This window comes from Lasiodiplodia theobromae (genome assembly GCF_012971845.1).
Source record: "Lasiodiplodia theobromae strain AM2As chromosome Unknown scaffold_22, whole genome shotgun sequence".
NCBI lineage: Eukaryota > Fungi > Ascomycota > Dothideomycetes > Botryosphaeriales > Botryosphaeriaceae > Lasiodiplodia > Lasiodiplodia theobromae.
Window position 1 is genome coordinate 105,383 of NW_023336428.1, and position 20,256 is coordinate 125,638.

Consider the following 20,256-nt stretch of genomic DNA (forward strand, 5'->3'; position numbering starts at 1 on the left):
ATGTCCTCCTCCGAGCAGCACATCGAGGTTGATGCTGGGGTAGGTGTCATCTTGATCTTGTTGGGCAGAACCCTTGTAACTCGCATGACACGATCAAATCGCTCACTTTTGCGCTAAACCGTTAACCTCTTCGACTTTCTTCTGTTCCATTCCTACTACCTAGTCATTGGTGCAAGCTCAATCTGACTAAGGGATTTGTTGTAGTTCGAAACGGATTCTGCCGTCGGAAGCATCGAGGACCAGCTCTCCGCCTATTCGCAATCGCTCACATCCAGTGTCACGGCCTACCCAATCGAAAACGGTCGCCGGTACCACGCCTACAAGGATGGCGCCTACTTCATGCCGAATGACGAGAACGAGCAAGACCGACTCGACCTCCTCCACCACATGGTAATGCTGGTCACGGGCAAGCAACACTTCTTCGCGCCTATCAAAGAACAAGAATTGAAGCGCGTTTTGGACGTCGGCACGGGAACAGGCATCTGGGCTATCGAGGTTGCGGACAAGTATCCGGATGCGCAGGTGCTCGGGAATGATCTTTCTCCCGTGCAGCCGAACTGGGTGGTATGTTGTACCTTGCACACAAGACGTTCGGGCGCAGGATTTTGGACCTGACAGATGCAACCTCAAAGCCACCGAACGTAAAGTTTGAAGTCGACGATGCCGAAGCGCCCTGGACTCACGCTACGCCCTTCGATCTTATATTCGCTCGGCAGCTGGACGGCTCCATTTCTGATTGGCCGGCGCTCATCGGGAACATGTTTAAGTGCACTAGGCCGGGAGGCTGGACCGAGTGAGTGGCTGGCTTGGGGAGGTGGCCTGTATGGGATTGCACCGGCTGATTGTCTGCCCAGACTTCATCTCTTCGACACACATTACAGATCCGATGACGGTTCGCTGAAGCCCAATGCCCACATCAACCAGTTCCTCGCCACTTTGGAGGAGGGCTGCAAGAAGCTCGGCAAAGAGCTTTATCCAGGACCGCTGGCAGAGGGATGGCTGAAAGATGCAGGCTTCGTCAATGTACATTCACGAATGTACAAAATACCGTTAGGCCCTTGGCCCAAAGATCCAAAGATGGTATGGATTGAGAGCACAAATGTCGAAATAATTTGCTGATGGCAAGGATAGAAAGAGATTGGCCTTGTGAACCTGATGCAGTACCTCGATGGATTGGAGGCATTTTCTTTCCGCATGTTCACCAACGTCCTCGGGTGGCAGCTCGAAGAGGTAAAGGTCATCAACGCGAAGGTGCGGGAAGAGCTGAAGAGCAAGTCCATTCACCCTTACTACACGTTGTAAGTAAGCCTGTTCTGTTCCTTAGTATAGTGATACTGATGGCAATGCAGCTTCGTTACGTATGGTCAGAAGCCAGAGTGAAATCCGGCATGTTTGGTAAACGGGGATGGTGGCCCTCGAGTTTCTTGATATATCCGCGAAAGACGGTATTCGGCAGTAGTATAATGCACTTGTGGAGAGCTCTGCGTTAAGACACAAACTTCCTCTCATACTGTTTTGGCCTCCTTAATGCGAACGATTGCCCTCTCCAGGTGATACTCGTAAGCAAGAAAAAAGAGGCAGCAATACGAATCGTCAGATCAGACCTGGGTGAGGCTACCGGATACTGTCGGTGTTTTTATGCAAAGCGGTTTACGACTCTCTGTTGGACCTTACGGCGAAGGCGGTAGAAGCCGTCGACGCTAGTGGTACGCCAGAGTTTGATAGAGCCTTACTGAAAGGGCTGTGCTCGATTGGCCTTGTGGTTGGTTGTTGCCTGCTAAGTTTAAGCCGGAAAAGCGTTGCGGTGATCCCAGAAGTGTTAAGAGTTATCAGCTGGTGGTAGATCTCGGATATGAGGTATTTGGGTATGGGTCTTGATCAAATATGGCCGGAAAAATGAACGTGTCTTCGTGCCAAGCCGGTGTCCCTGCATTTGGTACTGTCTAGCGTCACTTCATGCGCATGTCTAGAGCGCCAGATAAGGAAATGATGTGCTCGTGGCTTGCTGTGCTTTGCCCAAAACGATGGTACGGTTCTTGGCCGCTTGCGGGTGCCAAAAGGTCTCGCCCCAGTTCTGTCGATCTCTGGAAGTCAAAGGGTTTAGGGAGAGTGTGCCGATTCCTCGAATTAGAGAGTTAGCGGGCGGGGTAAATTCTTTTTTTTTTTTTTTAATAAAACTACTTAGTTTGCCTTCACATGACTACTTGTTGGTGAGATATTTCCAACCTTTGAATATGGAAACAGAAGGGTTAACTTACAGTTGTTCTTTCCTATAACTTATTTTAGATAGATACAGGGATTAATGGAGAAGCTTATCTAAGGGAGCAAGGCGCAAAATGACGTGAAGTAAGAGGAGCTCTAAGATGGAGTGAAGCGCTGACCAGAGGTGCGAACAGCCGCATAAGCTTACATAACTAGCTATGCCGAGGTTGGAATAGCTCCGCGATTGCGCGGAGGTACGGCCCTGCGTAAAGCCGGCGGCAGGGCGTCTCACAGGGGGGAGCCGACGGTGATCGGGTGGCTGACAAGGATCATGTCATGGCCGAGTACTAGTTAAAAGGGTGGCTGACGGGCGGAGGGAGGCGGCAAAGATGTTCTACTTGAATCCCGAGCGTCAAGAGGAACAGATCTCTAGACTTCGTACAGCCCCCCTCTCAGAAATATAACATATGTGGGTAGTTGAAGCTATCGTCCGGACGAGGATGTCGAATTTTTAATTCTACATACACGTCCGGACGATAGCTTCAACTACCCATGACATGAGCAAAAAACAAATTCACGCTAGCTGTCGGCTGCAAGAGGGGACTGTAGATAGCGACTATTAGCTGCTAGGGAGTGTGCAAGGATCCCGGTTAGTGAATGCGCGGAGTGGAAGTAATATCACTACCAACCAAGTTTGTAGCAATCGTGATGCCAAAGCATGCAGGCAAGTATGCTGTTGGCATTATGGAAAAGCATGGCAGACGGGGTATTTTCCAACTGCTACATCGGATTTTGACTCGTTCCGTGGAATTTCAATGGGGGCGTATATAAGCGCAGAAGAATATTCATAGCCTCGCAAAACAAAGAGGTTAGGTAGGTTACTAACGAGAGATTGTACGACTTTCTTTCACAAACCATGCAAAGCGATGAACTACGTGGCGTCATCGTTGGTGATTGTCATCAGTGCGCAAGGGTCTAAGCGCCGATTTGGACGTCTAACAGCACGTCGCTGGCGCCCAGGGTGTCGGTGGCCCGGACGTCCGATCCGGGGTTCACGGCAGTGGTAATGCGCCGCCGCGATCGACGCCGAAAACAAAGAGACCAGACGGCGCGTGCCATAAGTCCCGTCCGCCGACCTCAGCCAGATCTCGTGCCGAGGCGGACGAGATTTTTGGTATGCAACTCCGTAGTGCGATCCGTCCCGTAAGCCTTCATCGGAGTCCGAGTGGGGGAACCGGCGACTTTCCATTTTTAGCCGTGGGGAAGCGAGAGCCAGGCACACCTAGTGCTGGAGCTGAAGATGGTGATGCTGCTGATGTTGCTTATGATGATGATGGTGCATTGCTCGGCCAAGAGTCGGGGATAGGGAGACGAAGCGATCACCATAGGTATTTTTTTTTTTGTAGGGGCGGGCAGGCGGAACCTGAGGAAATTGGTGCACTCAACCCCCAACAGTTTTTGTCTAGATGCCGAGTCTACGCGCGCGACAGAATCCAACTAAAACTGTCCAAGGCGGTCAAAACATCATACTCCGTGTCGGCGGCCCAATTCCCCACTGCTGACGCTCAGCCGCTTTCCGCTTTTTGCGCCGCCGCCCCCAGCACTCTTCCCAGGTCCGTGCGCCTTCTCAACAGGTCCAGCTAGCTATAAACCTCGCATCGCAACCGGCCCCTCTACCGTGTACTCTTGCTTCTGCTCCCTCCTCCGGCCCGCGCGAGCCTTCCGCATAGACTGGCACAAGCCTCGTTGCTTTGCTACTTTTCTCTTCTCACTCGATACCCATTCCGTCATTCGCGCTATAGAAGAAATAGACCAGAGACGCCGAGCCGCCGCCGCCGCCTCTCCCCACACACACAACCAGTCTACGCATACTTCACGCAAACATGGGCTTGTCAGCAGACTCCACCGCTCAGCCGAACGGCACTCCGTCGAGCTGGGCGGCCAAGAAGAACATTGGTGAGACTGAGCTGCGAATCGGCCCCCGATAAGCTCCTGCGCGCCCGCCGTTTCCATCTGCGCCCATTGCTAACGAATCCAAGGTGAGCACTTCATTGGGCTCAACCACCTAGGAAACGCACCACCCTCCAAGGTGAAGGACTTCGTGGCCAGCCATGATGGTAAGAAATGTCGCTCCTGGCGCTGATTCACAACCCCGCTAACACGCGACAGGTCACACCGTTATCACGAATGTAAGCATCGCCTTTGGGCAGCCGTCGCACGAAGTAGCCTAACGATTGCAGGTCCTCATTGCCAACAACGGTATCGCGGCGGTCAAGGAGATCAGATCGGTGCGGAAGTGGGCATACGAGACATTCGGCGATGAGCGGGCAATCCAGTTTACGGTCATGGCCACGCCGGAGGATCTGCAGGCGAACGCAGATTACATCCGCATGGCCGACCAATATGTTGAGGTGCGTCGCTAGCTTGGCTGTCGCGGAGGTGAGCTGACATGGAACGTACAGGTCCCCGGCGGCACTAACAACAACAACTACGCCAACGTCGAGCTCATCGTCGATGTTGCGGAGCGCATGGGCGTCCACGCCGTCTGGGCCGGCTGGGGCCACGCCTCCGAGAACCCCAAGCTCCCCGAGTCGCTCGCCGCGTCGCCGAACAAGATTGTCTTCATTGGCCCTCCCGGTTCGGCCATGCGCTCGCTCGGAGACAAGATTTCGTCTACAATTGTTGCTCAGCACGCGAATGTTCCCTGCATCCCGTGGTCGGGTACCGGTGTGGATCAAGTCATCGTTGACGACGGCGGAATCGTCACGGTGCCTGATGACGTCTACGACCAGGGCTGCACACACTCGCCTGAAGAGGGTCTCGAGGTGGCCAAGAAAATCGGCTTCCCCGTCATGGTCAAGGCCTCGGAGGGCGGTGGTGGCAAGGGTATCCGCAAGGTCGAGTCGGAGGAGAACTTCATCCAGATGTACCGCGCTGCCGCGAGCGAGATTCCCGGCTCGCCCATCTTCATTATGAAGCTGGCTGGCAACGCCCGGCACTTGGAGGTTCAGCTTCTGGCCGACCAGTACGGCAACAACATCTCGCTCTTCGGCCGTGACTGCTCCGTTCAGCGGAGACACCAGAAAATCATCGAGGAGGCGCCTGTGACGGTCGCAAACCCGGAGTCGTTCCAACGGATGGAGAAATCAGCAGTGGCGCTGGGTAAATTGGTCGGCTACGTGTCGGCGGGTACGGTGGAATACCTGTACTCGCACGAGGACGATGCCTTCTACTTCCTGGAACTGAACCCGCGTCTGCAGGTCGAGCACCCCACCACCGAGATGGTTTCTGGCGTCAACCTGCCCGCTGCCCAGCTGCAGATTGCCATGGGTATTCCCCTGCACCAGATTCGCGACATCCGTCTTCTGTACGGTGTCGACCCCCACTCGGCCACCGAGATCGACTTCGATTTCTCCACCGAGGAGTCTCACATCAACCAGCGCAGGCCCAAGCCCAAGGGTCACACGACTGCCTGCCGTATCACCTCCGAGGACCCGGGCGAGGGTTTCAAGCCTTCCAGCGGTACCATGCACGAGTTGAACTTCAGGAGTAGCTCCAACGTTTGGGGTTACTTCTCCGTCGGTACTGCCGGTGGCATTCACAGCTTCTCTGACAGCCAGTTCGGTCACATCTTCGCTTACGGCGAGAACCGCACTGCTTCTCGGAAGCACATGGTCGTTGCCCTGAAGGAGTTGAGCATTCGTGGTGACTTCAGGACGACTGTCGAGTACCTGATCAAGCTCCTGGAGACACCGGCCTTCGAGGACAACACCATCACCACCGGGTGGCTTGATGAGCTGATCTCGAAGAAGCTTACCGCTGAGAGGCCTGACGCTATGGTCGCAGTCATCTGCGGTGCTGTCCAGAAGGCTCATGTGGCTAGTGAGACGTGCATCACCGAGTACAAGAGAGGTCTGGAGAAGGGTCAGGTCCCGTCGAAGGACGTCCTCAAGACTGTCTTCCCGATTGACTTCATCTACGAGGGCTACCGCTACAAGTTCACTGCTACCAGGTCCAGCACCGATGCTTACACCTTGTTCATCAACGGCTCGAGGTGCCAGGTCGGTGTCCGCGCTCTGGCGGACGGCGGTCTCCTCGTTCTGCTCGGTGGCAAGTCTCACAACGTCTACTGGAAAGAGGAAGTCGGCGCGACTCGTCTCTCCGTCGACAGCAAGACCTGCCTGCTCGAGCAGGAGAACGACCCTACTCAACTCCGTACGCCCAGCCCTGGTAAGCTTGTCAAGTTCAGTGTCGCCAACGGCGAGCACATCAGCAAGGGCCAGGCATTCGCCGAGGTCGAGGTCATGAAGATGTACATGCCCCTGATCGCTCAGGAGGATGGTGTCGTCAACCTCATCAAGCAGCCCGGCGCGACCCTCGAGGCTGGTGACATCCTCGGTATTCTGGCCCTTGACGACCCTTCGAAGGTCAAGTCCGCCCAGCTCTTCCTTGGCCAGCTGCCTGAATTCGGCCCGCCCCAGATCATGGGTAACAAGCCCCCGCAGCGCTTCAGCTACCTCTATGGCGTCCTTCAGGACATTCTCAAGGGCTTCGACAACCAGGTCATTATGGGTGACACTCTTAAGGAGCTCATCAGTGTCCTTCGCGACCCTGAGCTTCCTTACGGCCAGTGGAATGCTCAAGCTTCTGCTCTGCACGCCCGTATGCCTCAGAAGCTTGACGCTGCCCTCGAACAAATCGTGGAGCGCGCCCACAGCCGTGGTGTTGAGTTCCCTGCCAAGCAACTTATCAAGAGCTTCAACCGCTTCCTTGAGGAGAGTGTCGACCCCGCTGATGCTTCTCTTCTGCGCAGCACTCTGTCCCCTCTCCTCGACATTGCCAACCAGTATATTGAGGGATTGAAGGCGAATGAGTTTGCCGTCATGACCAGCCTCATCGAGGAGTACCAAGCTGTCGAGTACCAGTTCTCTTTCCGCCAGAACAGGGACGAAGAGGTTGTCCTTAAGCTGAGGGACTCGCAGAAGGATGATCTGGTCCCTATTGTCTACACTGTTCTCTCCCACACCAGGGTTCAGTCCAAGAACAACCTTCTCCTTGCCATTCTGGATTCCTACAAGCCCAACAAGCCTGGTGTCGGGAACGTGGCCAAGTACTTGAAGGAGCCCCTCCGCAAGCTGACCGAGCTCGAGTCGAGGGCCACCGCGAAGGTGGCCATCAAGGCCCGTGAGGTCTTGATCCAGTGCGCTATGCCTTCTCTTGAGGAGCGTACCTCTCAGATGGAGCACATCCTCCGCTCCGCCGTCATCGAGTCCAAGTACGGCGAGAGTGGCTGGGACCACCGTGAGCCCGATTTCGATATCATTAAGGAGGTTGTCGACTCGAAGTACACCGTCTTCGATGTCCTGCCCACCTTCTTTGCTCACCAAGACCCTTACGTCGCTCTGGCTGCCCTTGAAGTCTACACGCGCCGCGCCTACCGTGCGTACCAGCTCAAGCAGATCGATTACCACATCGAGACTGAGGCTCCCTACGTCCTCTCCTGGGATTTTGCTCTTCGCAAGGTTGGCGAGTCCGAATTCGGCCTTCCGGTCGAGTCTTCGCACCCGTCCACGCCCTCCACCCCAAGCACCGACCAGAGTTCGTTCTTCGGCAAGCGCATTCACTCCATCAGCGACATGAGCTACCTGCGCCGCGGCACCGAGGGTGAGCCTACCCGCAAGGGTGCGGTTGTGCCCATCCACTTCCTGGAGGATGCCGAGGAGTACCTGATGCGTGCTCTTGAGGCTTTCCCTGTCGTCGGTACCAGCACGAAGAGGCCTTCCAACGCCAACGCCGGCGGTCTGATTGCTGATCTTGCTGGCAAGCGCAAGCCGGCCCCCAAGCTCGAGAGCGAAGACGAGCTTACCGCTGTCTGCAACGTTGCTGTCATGGATGCTGAGAGCTTTGACGACCGCGAGATCTTGGATCGCATTACTCCTATCGTCAACGAGTACAAGGATGAGCTTCTGGCCAGGCGTGTCCGCCGTGTCACGTTCATCTGCGGTCACAAGGACGGCACTTACCCCGGCTACTACACCTTCAGAGGCCCGGCCTATGAGGAGGACGCCAGCATCCGTCACATTGAGCCTGCTCTTGCTTTCCAGCTCGAGCTTGGACGTCTGAACAAGTTCAACATCAAGCCCGTTTTCACTGAGAACCGCAACATCCACATCTACGAGGCTGTTGGCAAGGGTGCGGAGAACGACAAGAGGTACTTCACGCGTGCTGTCGTCCGCCCTGGCCGTCTCCGGGAAGGCATCCCCACCGCTGAGTTCATGATCTCCGAGGCCGACAGGCTCATGAACGACATCCTGGATGCTCTTGAGATCATCGGCAACAACGGTTCCGACATGAACCACATCTTCATCAACTTCTCCACCGTCTTCCCCCTGCAGCCCCAGGATGTCCAAGAAGCCCTCGCTAGCTTCCTCGACAGATTTGGTCGTCGTGCCTGGAGGCTCCGTGTCACCGGTGCGGAGATCCGCATCATCTGCACCGACGAGCACGGCGAGCCCTACCCTCTGCGTGTGGTCATCACCAACACTGCTGGCTACGTCGTCGACGTCGAGCTCTACGCCGAGAAGAAGTCTGAGAAGGGTGGCCAGTGGCTCTTCCACAGCATTGGCGGTACCACCAAGATCGGCGCCATGCACTTGCGTCCCGTCTCCACTCCATACCCCACCAAGGGTGCGCTCCAGCCCAAGCGCTACAAGGCCCACATCATGGGCACTCAATACGTCTACGATTTCCCTGAGCTTTTCAGGCAGGCTATTGAGAACAGCTGGCACGCTTCCTGCGCCAAGAACCAGGCACTCAAGGAGAAGCAGCCCGTCAAGGGAGAGTGCATCGAGTACAACGAGCTTGTCCTCGACGACAACGACAACCTGGCCGAGGTCAACCGCGAGCCGGGTGCCAACACCATTGGTATGGTCGGTTGGATCGTCACGGCCAAGACTCCCGAGTACCCCAAGGGCCGTAGGTTCATCATCATCTCCAACGACATCACCTTCAAGATCGGTTCGTTCGGCCCTGCGGAAGACAAGTTCTTCCACAAGTGCTCCGAGCTTGCCCGCAAGCTTGGCATTCCTCGCATCTACTTGTCTGCCAACTCCGGTGCTCGCATCGGTATGGCTGAGGAGCTGATCCCGCACTTCTCGGTTGCCTGGAACGACCCTGCCAACCCTGAGAAGGGCTTCAAGTACCTCTACCTCACTGAGGAGAAGAAGAAGCACTTCGACGAGGGCGACAGGCGCGAAGTCATCACCGAGGAGATCGAGGAGGATGGCGAGATCAGGCACAAGATCACGACCATCATTGGTGCTGAGGATGGTCTTGGTGTCGAGTGTCTGCGTGGCTCCGGTCTCATCGCTGGTGAGACGTCCAGGGCCTACGAAGACATTTTTACCATCACCCTGGTCACTTGCCGTTCCGTTGGTATCGGTGCTTACCTCGTCCGTCTTGGCCAGCGTGCCATCCAGATTGAGGGCCAGCCCATCATCCTCACTGGTGCTCCCGCTATCAACAAGCTGCTCGGTCGCGAGGTCTACACTTCCAACCTGCAGCTCGGTGGCACTCAGATCATGTACAAGAACGGTGTCTCGCACATGACTGCCTCGGATGACTTCGAGGGTGTTTCCAAGATTGTCAGCTGGCTGTCTTACGTCCCGGCCAGCAAGGGCCAGCCCGTCCCGCTATCCCCTACTGCCGAGCACTGGGACCGCGACATTACTTATTACCCGCCGCAGAAGCAGCCCTACGACGTCAGGTGGCTCATTGCTGGTAAGGAGGACGAGGAGGGCTACCTCTCCGGTCTCTTTGACCGTGGCTCCTTCGAGGAGTCCCTCGGCGGCTGGGCCAAGACCGTCGTCGTTGGTCGTGCCCGCCTCGGCGGCCTCCCTGTTGGTGTCATTGGTGTCGAGACCCGCGCCGTTGAGAACGTCATCCCTGCCGATCCCGCCAACCCCGACTCCATCGAGCAGGTCACCTCGGAGGCTGGTGGTGTCTGGTACCCCAACTCAGCTTTCAAGACCGCTCAGGCCATCAAGGACTTCAACAACGGTGAACAGCTCCCGCTGTTCATCCTTGCCAACTGGCGTGGTTTCTCTGGTGGCCAGCGTGACATGTTTAACGAGGTGCTCAAGTACGGTTCGTTCATTGTCGACGCTCTTGTCAAGTACGAGCAGCCCATCTTCGTCTACATTCCTCCGTTCGGCGAGCTCCGTGGTGGTTCGTGGGTCGTCGTGGACCCGACCATCAACTCCAAGTACATGGAGATGTACGCCGACGAGGACTCTCGTGGCGGTGTCCTCGAGCCCGAGGGTATCGTCGGTATCAAGTTCCGCAAGGACCGCCAGCTCGAGACGATGGCGCGCCTGGACCCCGTGTACGGCGAGCTCAAGCGCAAGATTGCCGACAAGAGCCTGTCCAAGGAGGAGCAGCAGAAGGTCAAGGCGGAGATGACGGAGCGCGAGCAGCTCCTGCTGCCCGTCTACGGCCAGATCTCGCTGCAGTTCGCCGACCTGCACGACCGCGCCGGCCGCATGGCTGCCAAGGGCACCATCCGCATGCCGCTCCGCTGGCAGAACGCCCGCCGGTTCTTCTACTGGCGCCTGCGCCGCCGCATCAACGAGGAGTACATCCTCAAGAGGCTGTCCGTGTCCGACTCGGGTGCCATCAGCCGCCACGAGGCTCTCGCCCAGCTGCAGGCTTGGTCCGGCGTCGAGGACTTCGAGAACAACGACCAGGCCGTCGCCGAGTGGATCGAGACCAACCGCAAGGAGGTCGCCGCCAAGGTCGAGAACCTCGCGCGCGAGACGACCGCTTTCCAGGTTGCCGAGCTGCTCAGGAAGGACAAGGAGGCTGGTCTCAAGGGAGTGTTGGCCGCGTTGGAGACGCTGCCGACGAGCGAGAAGGAGGAGCTGCTGAAGAAGCTGGCCAGCGCATAAATTGCGTCTGAGGAGAGAGAAGCGGTAAAATGATTGGCACGCTGTATACTTATTGCTACAGAAGAGTGGGGGTTCGGTTCGGCGCTGGCGGTACACTGGGTTTCAGCATTTAATGTGTTCATGATACATGGTTTCTTTGATTTTTTAGTTATCGCGTTCCGTTGGTCTTCAGTAAAGGTTTACGGGTCTTTTTACTATGAGCTAAAAACATACACATAGATGTGGTTAATAAAAAGGCAATGGAATTACGTTTTCAAAACTGTGTGCAGTTTAACCTATCGTGACATCGTTCGACACTTCTGTGAGGTCCTCGTGCTTTCTTGGTAATTTGGATTCCTTGCTTCCAGATTCACATGCATTCAGCTTCATCAACGTACGACAACCGGTCAGCCAAAGCCACCACCACCTCCTCCTCCTGAGTGGGGAGGGGTCTCGGCCATACATTTGTAGGGAATAGCGTGATGTGGTGCTGTGCGGGGAATTCTGCCCATCCTTCCCTTTTCGTTTTCCTAATCTGCAAGTCTCTGTGCCACATCAACATTGACAGATAAAGCTCCTTCAACGCTTATCGCCCTTCCCCGAGTCCGATGCTGACTTGGCATTCAGCTATTGACGGGTTTATACGGGGCCGGACCCATTGGCGCGTACCTTCACACGATGAAACAGAATGTGGAGACAGCAGGATGTGATATTTTTGATATTTTTTTTCAGGTCTCTCACCTTCGGACGACGCGCGCGCGGGGTGATGTCGGTGGGATCTTTCGTGTCGAAAATCCACAATTCCATGGAGCGGTCGAGACCGGACCCGCTTCATGCAGGTCACATTTTTGACTTGCCGCATTTCCCCGCCTCACGCCCAAAGCAGAGCATGTGCAGAATGCACAACATCTCAGCGAATGTTCGATTGGCTCTCGGGATCTCCGTGTGGTGTCGCATGGCGTGCATGAACAGGTCGAAGCAGGGGCTGTATCTGGACGACTGGTAGCCATGGCTGACAGCTCGTCCCCTTCCATGGACCGTTGGCAGGCCCCTTGTCGGGTTTTAACTCGTGTGGCTGGAGACAAGAACTGCGGTCCCTGCATGGCGGCACGGCGGCACAGCAGACCTGCGGCCATGGCGGCGGCAGCGGCTCGCGCGCGCGACATGGGGGCGCGTAAGCTAGCAGGATTCAACGAAAATATTTTTTTTTTTGCTTTCCCCCGTTGAACTGACCGGTCGCCCACAAATAGGGTTGCGTGGGTGGAGATGTCCATCCAGGCTGGTGGAGGGAGGGAGGGGAAGAAGGGGAAAGCGTGATCGGGTCGTGTTGCACCGGAACGGCCTTCGGTGCGCGCATTCTTTTATTGGAAAAGAGAGCGAAGCGGGGGGTCCTTTCTGGAATCGGGCAACTCTACTTCCCGCCGGCTGGCGCGGGAGCGCATCGCGGCACGGATGCACTGCCGCTGCAGCCAGCCCATTGGATGGCGTCATGAGGAGCTTGGCTGACCTTCTTGTCCATATAAATAACTGAGAGTGTGCTAAGGTTCTTGCATGCTGAGCCACGTTTGTCTTTCTGCCTCCTTCCCGACACACTCCGGCACGATAAGAAAGCACCGCTTATACCCGGCAAGCGACATCCCTTAGGGTTTGAACTTCGATGGCGCTGCGGTTGCCATCAACGCTGCGAGCAACGGACCATCCGATTTCAGAACGGCCGACAACCACAGCGGGCCGCAAGAGACGTTGATCTCGCCGTCACGGAACCCTGGTCAGGCAATTGAATCCGATGTCTGGATGCATGTCCGGATATTTGCTTCAACAACCTGCGTAGGAAGAGTGTAGCATCCAAGAGCCCCTCAAATTTTCTGCAGCCCACTGTTCGAGGTCGATTTAGCCGGAAAAGACAGCAGCGGTCGCGATGGCCGTGGCTTCCTAAACGGTGAATGACCGGCGGCGATTCCTCCAACTCCATTTCTGACTTCACTTCTCTCTCACCTTCTCGTTGGACGACATATTCCCACCGCAAGCATTGTCGCTATTCGACCTTTTATCTGCGAGGCGTCATCGCTAGCATAACCCATTTACGCTCCTCTCTTCATACAACCGAAAACGACACTGCACACCTACTCTGCACAGCTTGCGCAACGAACCGGTAACCCCGACACCAGAAGACCGCTCACGCCAGCTTCCAGCAAAGCCAGTCCCGCTCGTCGAACTCACGAAGCACCTTTCTCTGCTCAGGGATAAGGCTTACATCATGCCTCGTCCTGGAGGCAGGTTGGGCCGCTGCCGTTCGGCCTGCGGAGAAGATCGCGACACTCAATCAATCCAAACATACGAGTGCCGTGTGAAGAACAAACGGGATTCTGGCCTCGGCATTGCCTGGAACTCCGACGAGACGCCAACGCCGGCTGCCGTTGAACTGATCAATTACGAAGACGACGACGACGACGACGGTTCCAGCGGCGACGACGAGGGCGACGGAGGCGAGGCGAGAAGTTCGATGCGGGTGTCTTTGCCCCGGCGAACGCGGCGTGACTCGCTGCTCCCGGCCGACGACGACGACGAGAAGGACGACGACGATGATGGCGCCGCCGATGCCGACGATGAGATGGACCCGGGGCGCCAGCAGAAACACGAGCAGTTCACCCGCGACCTGATCGCGGCCGAGTACCAAGCCAGTCGCAAACCGGCGCCGGCGCCAGTCGACTCGGGTGGTCCGTTTGAGGATGGCCCCGAGGCAAGCTTCGACTGGCACAGGCAAGGGTTCTCGCGCTGGTGGCGTGGCGATGACTCGGACAGCGATTCTGACCCGGGCACAGTGATCAGGCTTCCGCCGACGAACCGTCCCCGTTTGCATCATCATCATCAGCAGCAGCAGCACCAACCTCGCCCACACCCTTCTTGCGCGGCGGGAACGCCAGCAAGAGTAACAGCAATGACAATGAGAATGTTGATGGGCATGTGAGTAAGCTATCCTGGAGTACAGATAGTCCCGGAGCATCGTGCGAAAACGGCGGTGGTAGGGGCAGAGAAAGTACCATAGAGGGGAGGGGACGTCCAGGACCTCAGCCAACGGTAAAGAAATGGTATGAGGAAGAAGCACAGCCGAGAAACTCAACCACAACGTATCATGGATATCGGTACACCGCCACAAATCCTCCCTCTCAGCACCCAATGATTCCTCCACATCCGTATCCCCCGATGTCGCCTCCACCGAAACACCCGATTCCATTTCCACCGTATACGCCGGTAGCACCTCCACCATACACACCGATGGTTCCTTCACCGAGGAACCCTCCCTATCAGCACTCCCCGATGAGGCCTTCACCATGGGCTCCTCCACGTCAGCACTCGTCGGTAATGCCTCCACCGGGGCTGCATCTATATCAGTGCCCGCCGATCAGCCCTTCACCGTTTCTCTTGAGGTTTCGTCCACCTCGATACCACGCTACAAATTATCCAGATCAGACCACGACGAATCGTCCACAACAGCAAAGCACTGCGAATCATTCACAACAGCGAAGCACTATGGATGGTGCATATGTCGACTGTCTCAACACAAGCTGTATCTCGACCTCAAACGCTCATTCTTCAGCCACATCAGACCAGCCTATGCCCAGGTCCAGCACAAATATTCCTCCTGCTACCCTGCAGTCTCGTCGTGTTCAAGCCGACGACTTAGTGAAATGCAACGACGACGAGTGCGATTTCAACCGCATAACAACATCGAGTGGCTGTTTTTGCTCAGGACTCCGCTGAGGGCGAAGACGCTGGGATTGGCTACGTCTGGCCGAGACTTATCAGCGCTACAGACCATTGCCGCGGCAGGTTATGGATCTGCATTGGTCGAAAGCATGTGTCTTTTGGGTGTGGTGTTTTTATGACGGGTTAGTGCGTGCAAGGACGATGGGAGAGTGAGACGGCATCTTGGTTTCGTGGACAATTGACGTCTTCGTCTGGATATTGCAGAGATTCTACATGTGCGTGCCTTCGTGGGACGCAGAAGGATTAAATACTCTGCGCACTCATGAACTGCGCCTCCGTAGCTAATATGCAGAAGGAGTCCACGCGGTCAGCTACGCAAGAGTTAAGTTAGCCTGAGTATTCGTGTAGGCCGTATCAGGCAAGCGAAATGAGCGAGTGATTTCGGAACAGGAAGCAAAGCAAGGACCATGAGACGGATCAAAGAAGCCAATATATCGATAAGATCGGGGCCGAAAGTCGGTAGATCCCGAGTTGCCCGTGCTTCCAATAGACCATCCATTGCTGCCAAGAAGAAGGGTATCATTTGTTTTCCGAGAACCATTAGACGTCCAACCGGGAATCCCCAATGCCTGCGTTTGCGTTGGTGTATTATTATGTCAGGTACGTTCGTTACCAGACGAACGATAACCTTTTTCGCGCCGGGCTTTCCCCAGCAACCTTATTCCACATAACCTCGACGTCGATGCTTGGCCGCCTCCTTTAATCCTTCCGCGAGCCATCCATCTTGACCTCAAACAAGCCGCCAGCCAATCTCCGCACGTCCTCGTCGTCGACACGCGCCAGCGCCTCCTTGATCGCCTCGACGGTCCGCGGCCTCAAGCCGTCCGGATGCCGGCTGTACAAGTCGAGTCCGGCGGGCGTAAACAGCGTCTTTGCGAAATACGTGACGGCCCACTGCCTCTCGCCCTCGCCGTCCTCGTCGCCGTAGCCGAGCGCCTCCCAGCGGCTGCTGGCGATGACGAGCCAGCCCTTGCCGCGCCAGTCCCAAGCCCAGCCGGCGCAGTCGGCGGCGGGCGTGTCGACGCCGTGCACGGATTTGACCTTGTCGGAGCCGTCCAGCGCCTGGTACTCGACCAGGTCGTCGATCTTGGCGCCGTCGGGCAGCGCAGTGTAGGTGATGGTGACGTTGCGCTTCGACCGCCACATGGGCAGCGTGCTGTGCGTGACGTGCCATTTGCCCTGCAGCCAGGCGGGCGTGGGAGGCGGCTGCGCGGGCGTGGTGCCCGTGGTGGTGTTGGTGGTGATGGGAGGGTGGAGCGTGATGGTGGTGGGCGGTGCTTCGTTGCTGTCGGACATGGCTGTGTGGGGACTGCTGGATACGGTAAATGGAAGAGTGGAGCAGGATCCGACGTGGCGGGTGGGCTCGAGCGGGCTTGTGGGATGTGGAATCGTATTTCTGGAAGAGCAGGCGGTTTTCTATCAAATGGTTGTACGGGCTGATGGAGTTGGTACGAGCAGGGCTGGGGCTGGGGCCACAGGATCGATGACGCCAGGCGCAGGGGCTGCGGAGAGGCTTGGTGGTGCGGTGCTGGCGGGCGACGCGGCTGGCGGGCGCACGGAGCCGGTGATTCGCGGCGGGTTTTCTTCTGGAAGACGGGGCCTCGGTGAAGCCTCACCTGCGACAGGGCCGTTTTGCCTCTGCCACAACGCAAGTGTCATGCTCCGGCGAGCATTGGCGGCTCCTCGCCGGCCACTCAGGCTTCCGGCTCGTGGCTCGGCGGCAACATGTTGAGCATGGGCGGTGGCCGCGGCGCTGACGACGCGCCCAAGCTAGGCTGCGTAAGGCCCCATCCACGGGGCAGTGCAGACAAAAATATAGCAGCCCACAACTGAGTAAGACATCCACCTGGCCACCGCGTGCCTCAGTTTAAAGACCCTTTCCTCTGGCCTCCGGTTCACTTCCGTCCGTTCGTATTATTTTTTCGAGCTCCCGCCACTCGCTGTTTGCCTTCCCACCAGCTCTTCGCTTGCCGCCTGCCTAATTGGAACAACATGATGTTCAGAAATCTCGCCCGCGCGGCATCCGTCCTGCCTCTGCTCTCTCTCTCGGCCTCGGCCCAAACTGCCTGCAACAATGCGGAATCGCTGTGCGACAAGTCTTACGGCAACGTCACGCTCCTGGGAGCCCACGACAGCGCCTTTCTCTCCGACTCGACCACCAGCTATTCTACTTCGGGCAACCAGTACTACAACTCAACCGTCCAGCTCAGCGCCGGCGTGCGCCTCCTGACCGCCCAAGTCCACCACTACACTGACAACAACGCCGACGAATGGCATCTCTGCCACAGCTCGTGCACCCTGCTCGACGCCGGCAAGCTCTCCGACTGGCTCTCCGACATCAAGACGTGGATGGACGCCAACACCAACGAGGTCGTCACCATCCTGCTGGTCAACTCGGATGACGCCTCTGCCTCGGTCCTGGCCTCTGAATTCAGCACCTCCGGCATCGATGACTACGCCTACACTCCGGACTCGACCACCGAGGCGCCCTCCGAGTGGCCCACCCTGCGCGAGATGATCTCCAACAACACCCGCCTGGTCACCTTCATCGCCTCGCTCGACGCCTCCACCAACACGGCCGCCCCCTACCTGCTCGACGAGTTCACCTTCCTCTACGAGAACTCGTACGACAACACCTCGCCGTCCAACTACAGCTGCTCGCCCGACCGCCCTACCTCGCTCAAGGGCCAGACGCAGACCGCCGCCGAGGGTGACCGCCTCTTCCTCATGAACCACTTCCTGTACTCGACCTCGGCCTTCGGCATCGAGAGCCCCAACACCACCTACCTCGAGACGACCAACTCGGCCAACACCACCGGCGCCACCGGCTCGCTCGGCGCCGCCGCCGCTGAGTGCAGCACCACCTACGGCAAGGCCCCCTGGGCCGTCCTCGTCGACTTCTTCAACGTCGGCCCCGCAATCGACACCGTTGACAACCTCAACGGCGTGTCCGGCTCCACCACCGGCCGCACCACCGTCAGCACTGCCAAGGTGACCGAGAGCAACGACCCCACCAGCAGCAGCTCCGCCGGCGTCGCGAGCTTCGGGTCGCCGCGGAACAGTGCTGCCGCTGCGGCCGTCGCGGGTTTGGTCGTTGCCGTCATGGCGTTGTAAATTACTTCAAGGAGTTCTCTCCCTTCATCTTCCTACGGGAAATTTCTTGAAAGGTGTTTTGAGTTGACGTTTTTTTTTTTATTATTTTTTGACGGTTACGAGGTCACGACACTCCTTTCTTCATCTTTGGTCGGTTTGTACTTCACATCGTACTTCGCATCTTCTTTTGGATGTTACGAGAAGCGAGGCCCCTGGTCTATGCATAGCCCACGGCGTTTAGGATTTTTGGGATAATTCTCTCCAGCATAGCGTAGATCAGGCAAAATTGGTTGCAAAATAGGGAGGAAGTTGGGCGAGTAGAGCCAAGGTTGAATACCCAAATGAATTCATTCAAAGAGATCAACAATCAAACGCATGCATGTCGCAAAGAAAGTGAGCATATGTCATGGTACAAAGTGCATCTGACCATGCAGCTTACCAGCCAAGTCAGCGTGCCTACGCGTCCTCAGCCTGCGCCATCTTCGCAAGTTGAACGCCACGCACCTCGGACCCTGACTTCATTAAACGCGTCGGCGAACAGTCTAAATCTAATTTCTTCCCGTCGTGAAATAGCGCGCTACTTTCCGCGTTGAGCTAAGCTTTTTGATTGCCCTACTGCTGCAGTCATGGCACGTCGATCAAACGCGCATCGTGCAACTGCCGAAAAAGAGGGACCCACCCGCCCACTCCGCTTCAGACATGCGGGGATTACGCGTTACACGATGTACGACAGGAAGCGTGTCGGTAGTAGCGGGGAAATTAAATAGGCGTGCGTTGCTCGAGCACAACAAAGAAGAGAAAAAAAAAAGTAAATGACAAAAGAAGAGCAAGTCGAAGATATTTACAAGAGGAGAAGATGCAGAGACTTTAAAATGTTAGTATTGCAACTCTCTCTACCAAGTAAAATAATTGTAGCCAATTAAGAGCAAACAATACACGTAGGAGTGCCTCGGCTGGCGTAGACCAGCGATGCTACGGTTCTGAAGAGCCGATACACTTGCTTTGTTTTATAGATATAGAAGAGTCGTAAAGCTCGGAGAACATCTCTTAAGACACCCCATGTACGCCCCGAGTTTAGCCAGCATTACTTATAAACAGCAGACTGTAGTATAGTGCTGTGATGGATTCTAGCTGTTAGTCAGATCGAGTTTCTAAATAACATCAGTGGCAAAACGAAAATTTTAAGCCGATATTTAAGACTAGTGTGAGAAATTGATAGGAAGAAACTTATGAAAGCAGGGAAAGTTTTCTCCTGTTTGGCAGCTCAATAGGAGGATGATATGACGTTCTGCGCGGCATGTGTTCGTGAGCGCGCAGTCAACACCACGCTAACCAAACTCGGCGATCACCATTTCAGGCCCATTCGCCGGGTAACGCTCGCGCGCCCAAGGCGCAAGGGCGACCGCCCAGAATGGGCCCCGACGCCCCATCCTCCTCCGGTCGCATCATCATCATCTCACTGCAACAACCTCCCGCACGCAACCCGCCCACGGGACCCGCCCACCCCGACCGACGCACCTACACACACACCAGACGAGCGAGACATGGACCTAGCCTTCTTCGACCCGGACAGCACGCATGCCGACCACCTGCGCGCCGCGCTCGAGGCACACGTCGCCGCTGACGCCCGGCGCGCCGCCAAGTACGGCGTCGCCACTGCCGCCAGCGACGACGACGTCAACCACGACGACGACTGCTACCTGTGGCCGCGCGGCACCACGCCCGACGACGTTCGTGCCGCGTACGACGACCGGTTGAGCGCTGCGATGAGGGAGTTGAGGGAGGCGACGGTGGAGTCGGACGAGGAGGAGGAGGATGATGGCGATAGGGTCGGCGTGCAGCCGTTGCCCCGAGCGATCGCCGGGAAGGGATGGAAGGGTGATTTGGCCACGCCGCCATCGAGTGGGGATGAGGAGGAGCGGGTGGCGGTCGGTGGGAAGAGGAAGAGAGGGTGTGAGGAGGATGCCATGCTTGGGTGCGAGAACGGCGCGAAGAGGCTGCGTGTGGACACGGACTTTACGAGGTGAGCAACGACCGTCGTTGCTGGTGGTCTAGTGCACTTTTTTTTCGGGATATGCATACTGACGATTTGCGGTAGACTTGGACGGCATCTTGCCACTCCGCAGTTTTCGCCAAAGAGGAAGTCGCATGCGCCCAGACGCATCTCGAGGAGTCGGAAGCTTGCAGTTGGGATCCAGCTGTATAATACGCATGCCATGACGACTCGGTCAAAGACGAGAAAGAGTAGGAGTTCTGGATGAAACGAGGA

General features: G+C 56.7%; 6 protein-coding genes across 6 annotated transcripts; 5 read left to right on the plus strand and 1 right to left on the minus strand.

Annotated features, from left to right (window-relative positions):
* LTHEOB_7314 (Methyltransferase type 11) lies at window positions 1-1,380 on the plus strand (the record flags this gene model as incomplete). The annotated part of the gene is made up of 6 exons (XM_035516667.1): window positions 1-39; window positions 205-564; window positions 633-793; window positions 855-1,080; window positions 1,132-1,298; window positions 1,350-1,380. 6 exons carry the CDS (start codon window positions 1-3, stop codon window positions 1,378-1,380), a joined length of 984 nt encoding a protein of 327 aa, XP_035371285.1.
* A 2,705-nt stretch (window positions 1,381-4,085) lies between these two features.
* LTHEOB_7315 (Acetyl- carboxylase) lies at window positions 4,086-11,147 on the plus strand (the record flags this gene model as incomplete). Its single annotated transcript, XM_035516668.1, has 5 exons — window positions 4,086-4,158; window positions 4,242-4,319; window positions 4,372-4,391; window positions 4,443-4,613; window positions 4,665-11,147. The coding sequence occupies 5 exons, from the start codon at window positions 4,086-4,088 to the stop codon at window positions 11,145-11,147; spliced, it is 6,825 nt and encodes a 2,274-aa protein (XP_035371286.1).
* A 2,236-nt stretch (window positions 11,148-13,383) lies between these two features.
* Window positions 13,384-14,094, plus strand: LTHEOB_7316 (uncharacterized protein; the record flags this gene model as incomplete). Its single annotated transcript, XM_035516669.1, has 1 exon — window positions 13,384-14,094. One exon carries the CDS (start codon window positions 13,384-13,386, stop codon window positions 14,092-14,094), a length of 711 nt encoding a protein of 236 aa, XP_035371287.1.
* A 1,499-nt stretch (window positions 14,095-15,593) lies between these two features.
* On the minus strand, window positions 15,594-16,190 carry LTHEOB_7317 (Histidinolphosphatase-like protein; the record flags this gene model as incomplete). The annotated part of the gene is made up of 1 exon (XM_035516670.1): window positions 15,594-16,190. The coding sequence occupies one exon, from the start codon at window positions 16,188-16,190 to the stop codon at window positions 15,594-15,596; it is 597 nt and encodes a 198-aa protein (XP_035371288.1).
* A 696-nt stretch (window positions 16,191-16,886) lies between these two features.
* On the plus strand, window positions 16,887-18,008 carry LTHEOB_7318 (uncharacterized protein; the record flags this gene model as incomplete). The annotated part of the gene is made up of 1 exon (XM_035516671.1): window positions 16,887-18,008. The coding sequence occupies one exon, from the start codon at window positions 16,887-16,889 to the stop codon at window positions 18,006-18,008; it is 1,122 nt and encodes a 373-aa protein (XP_035371289.1).
* A 1,523-nt stretch (window positions 18,009-19,531) lies between these two features.
* On the plus strand, window positions 19,532-20,014 carry LTHEOB_7319 (uncharacterized protein; the record flags this gene model as incomplete). Its single annotated transcript, XM_035516672.1, has 1 exon — window positions 19,532-20,014. One exon carries the CDS (start codon window positions 19,532-19,534, stop codon window positions 20,012-20,014), a length of 483 nt encoding a protein of 160 aa, XP_035371290.1.
* Between the last annotated feature and the right edge of the window lie 242 nt (window positions 20,015-20,256).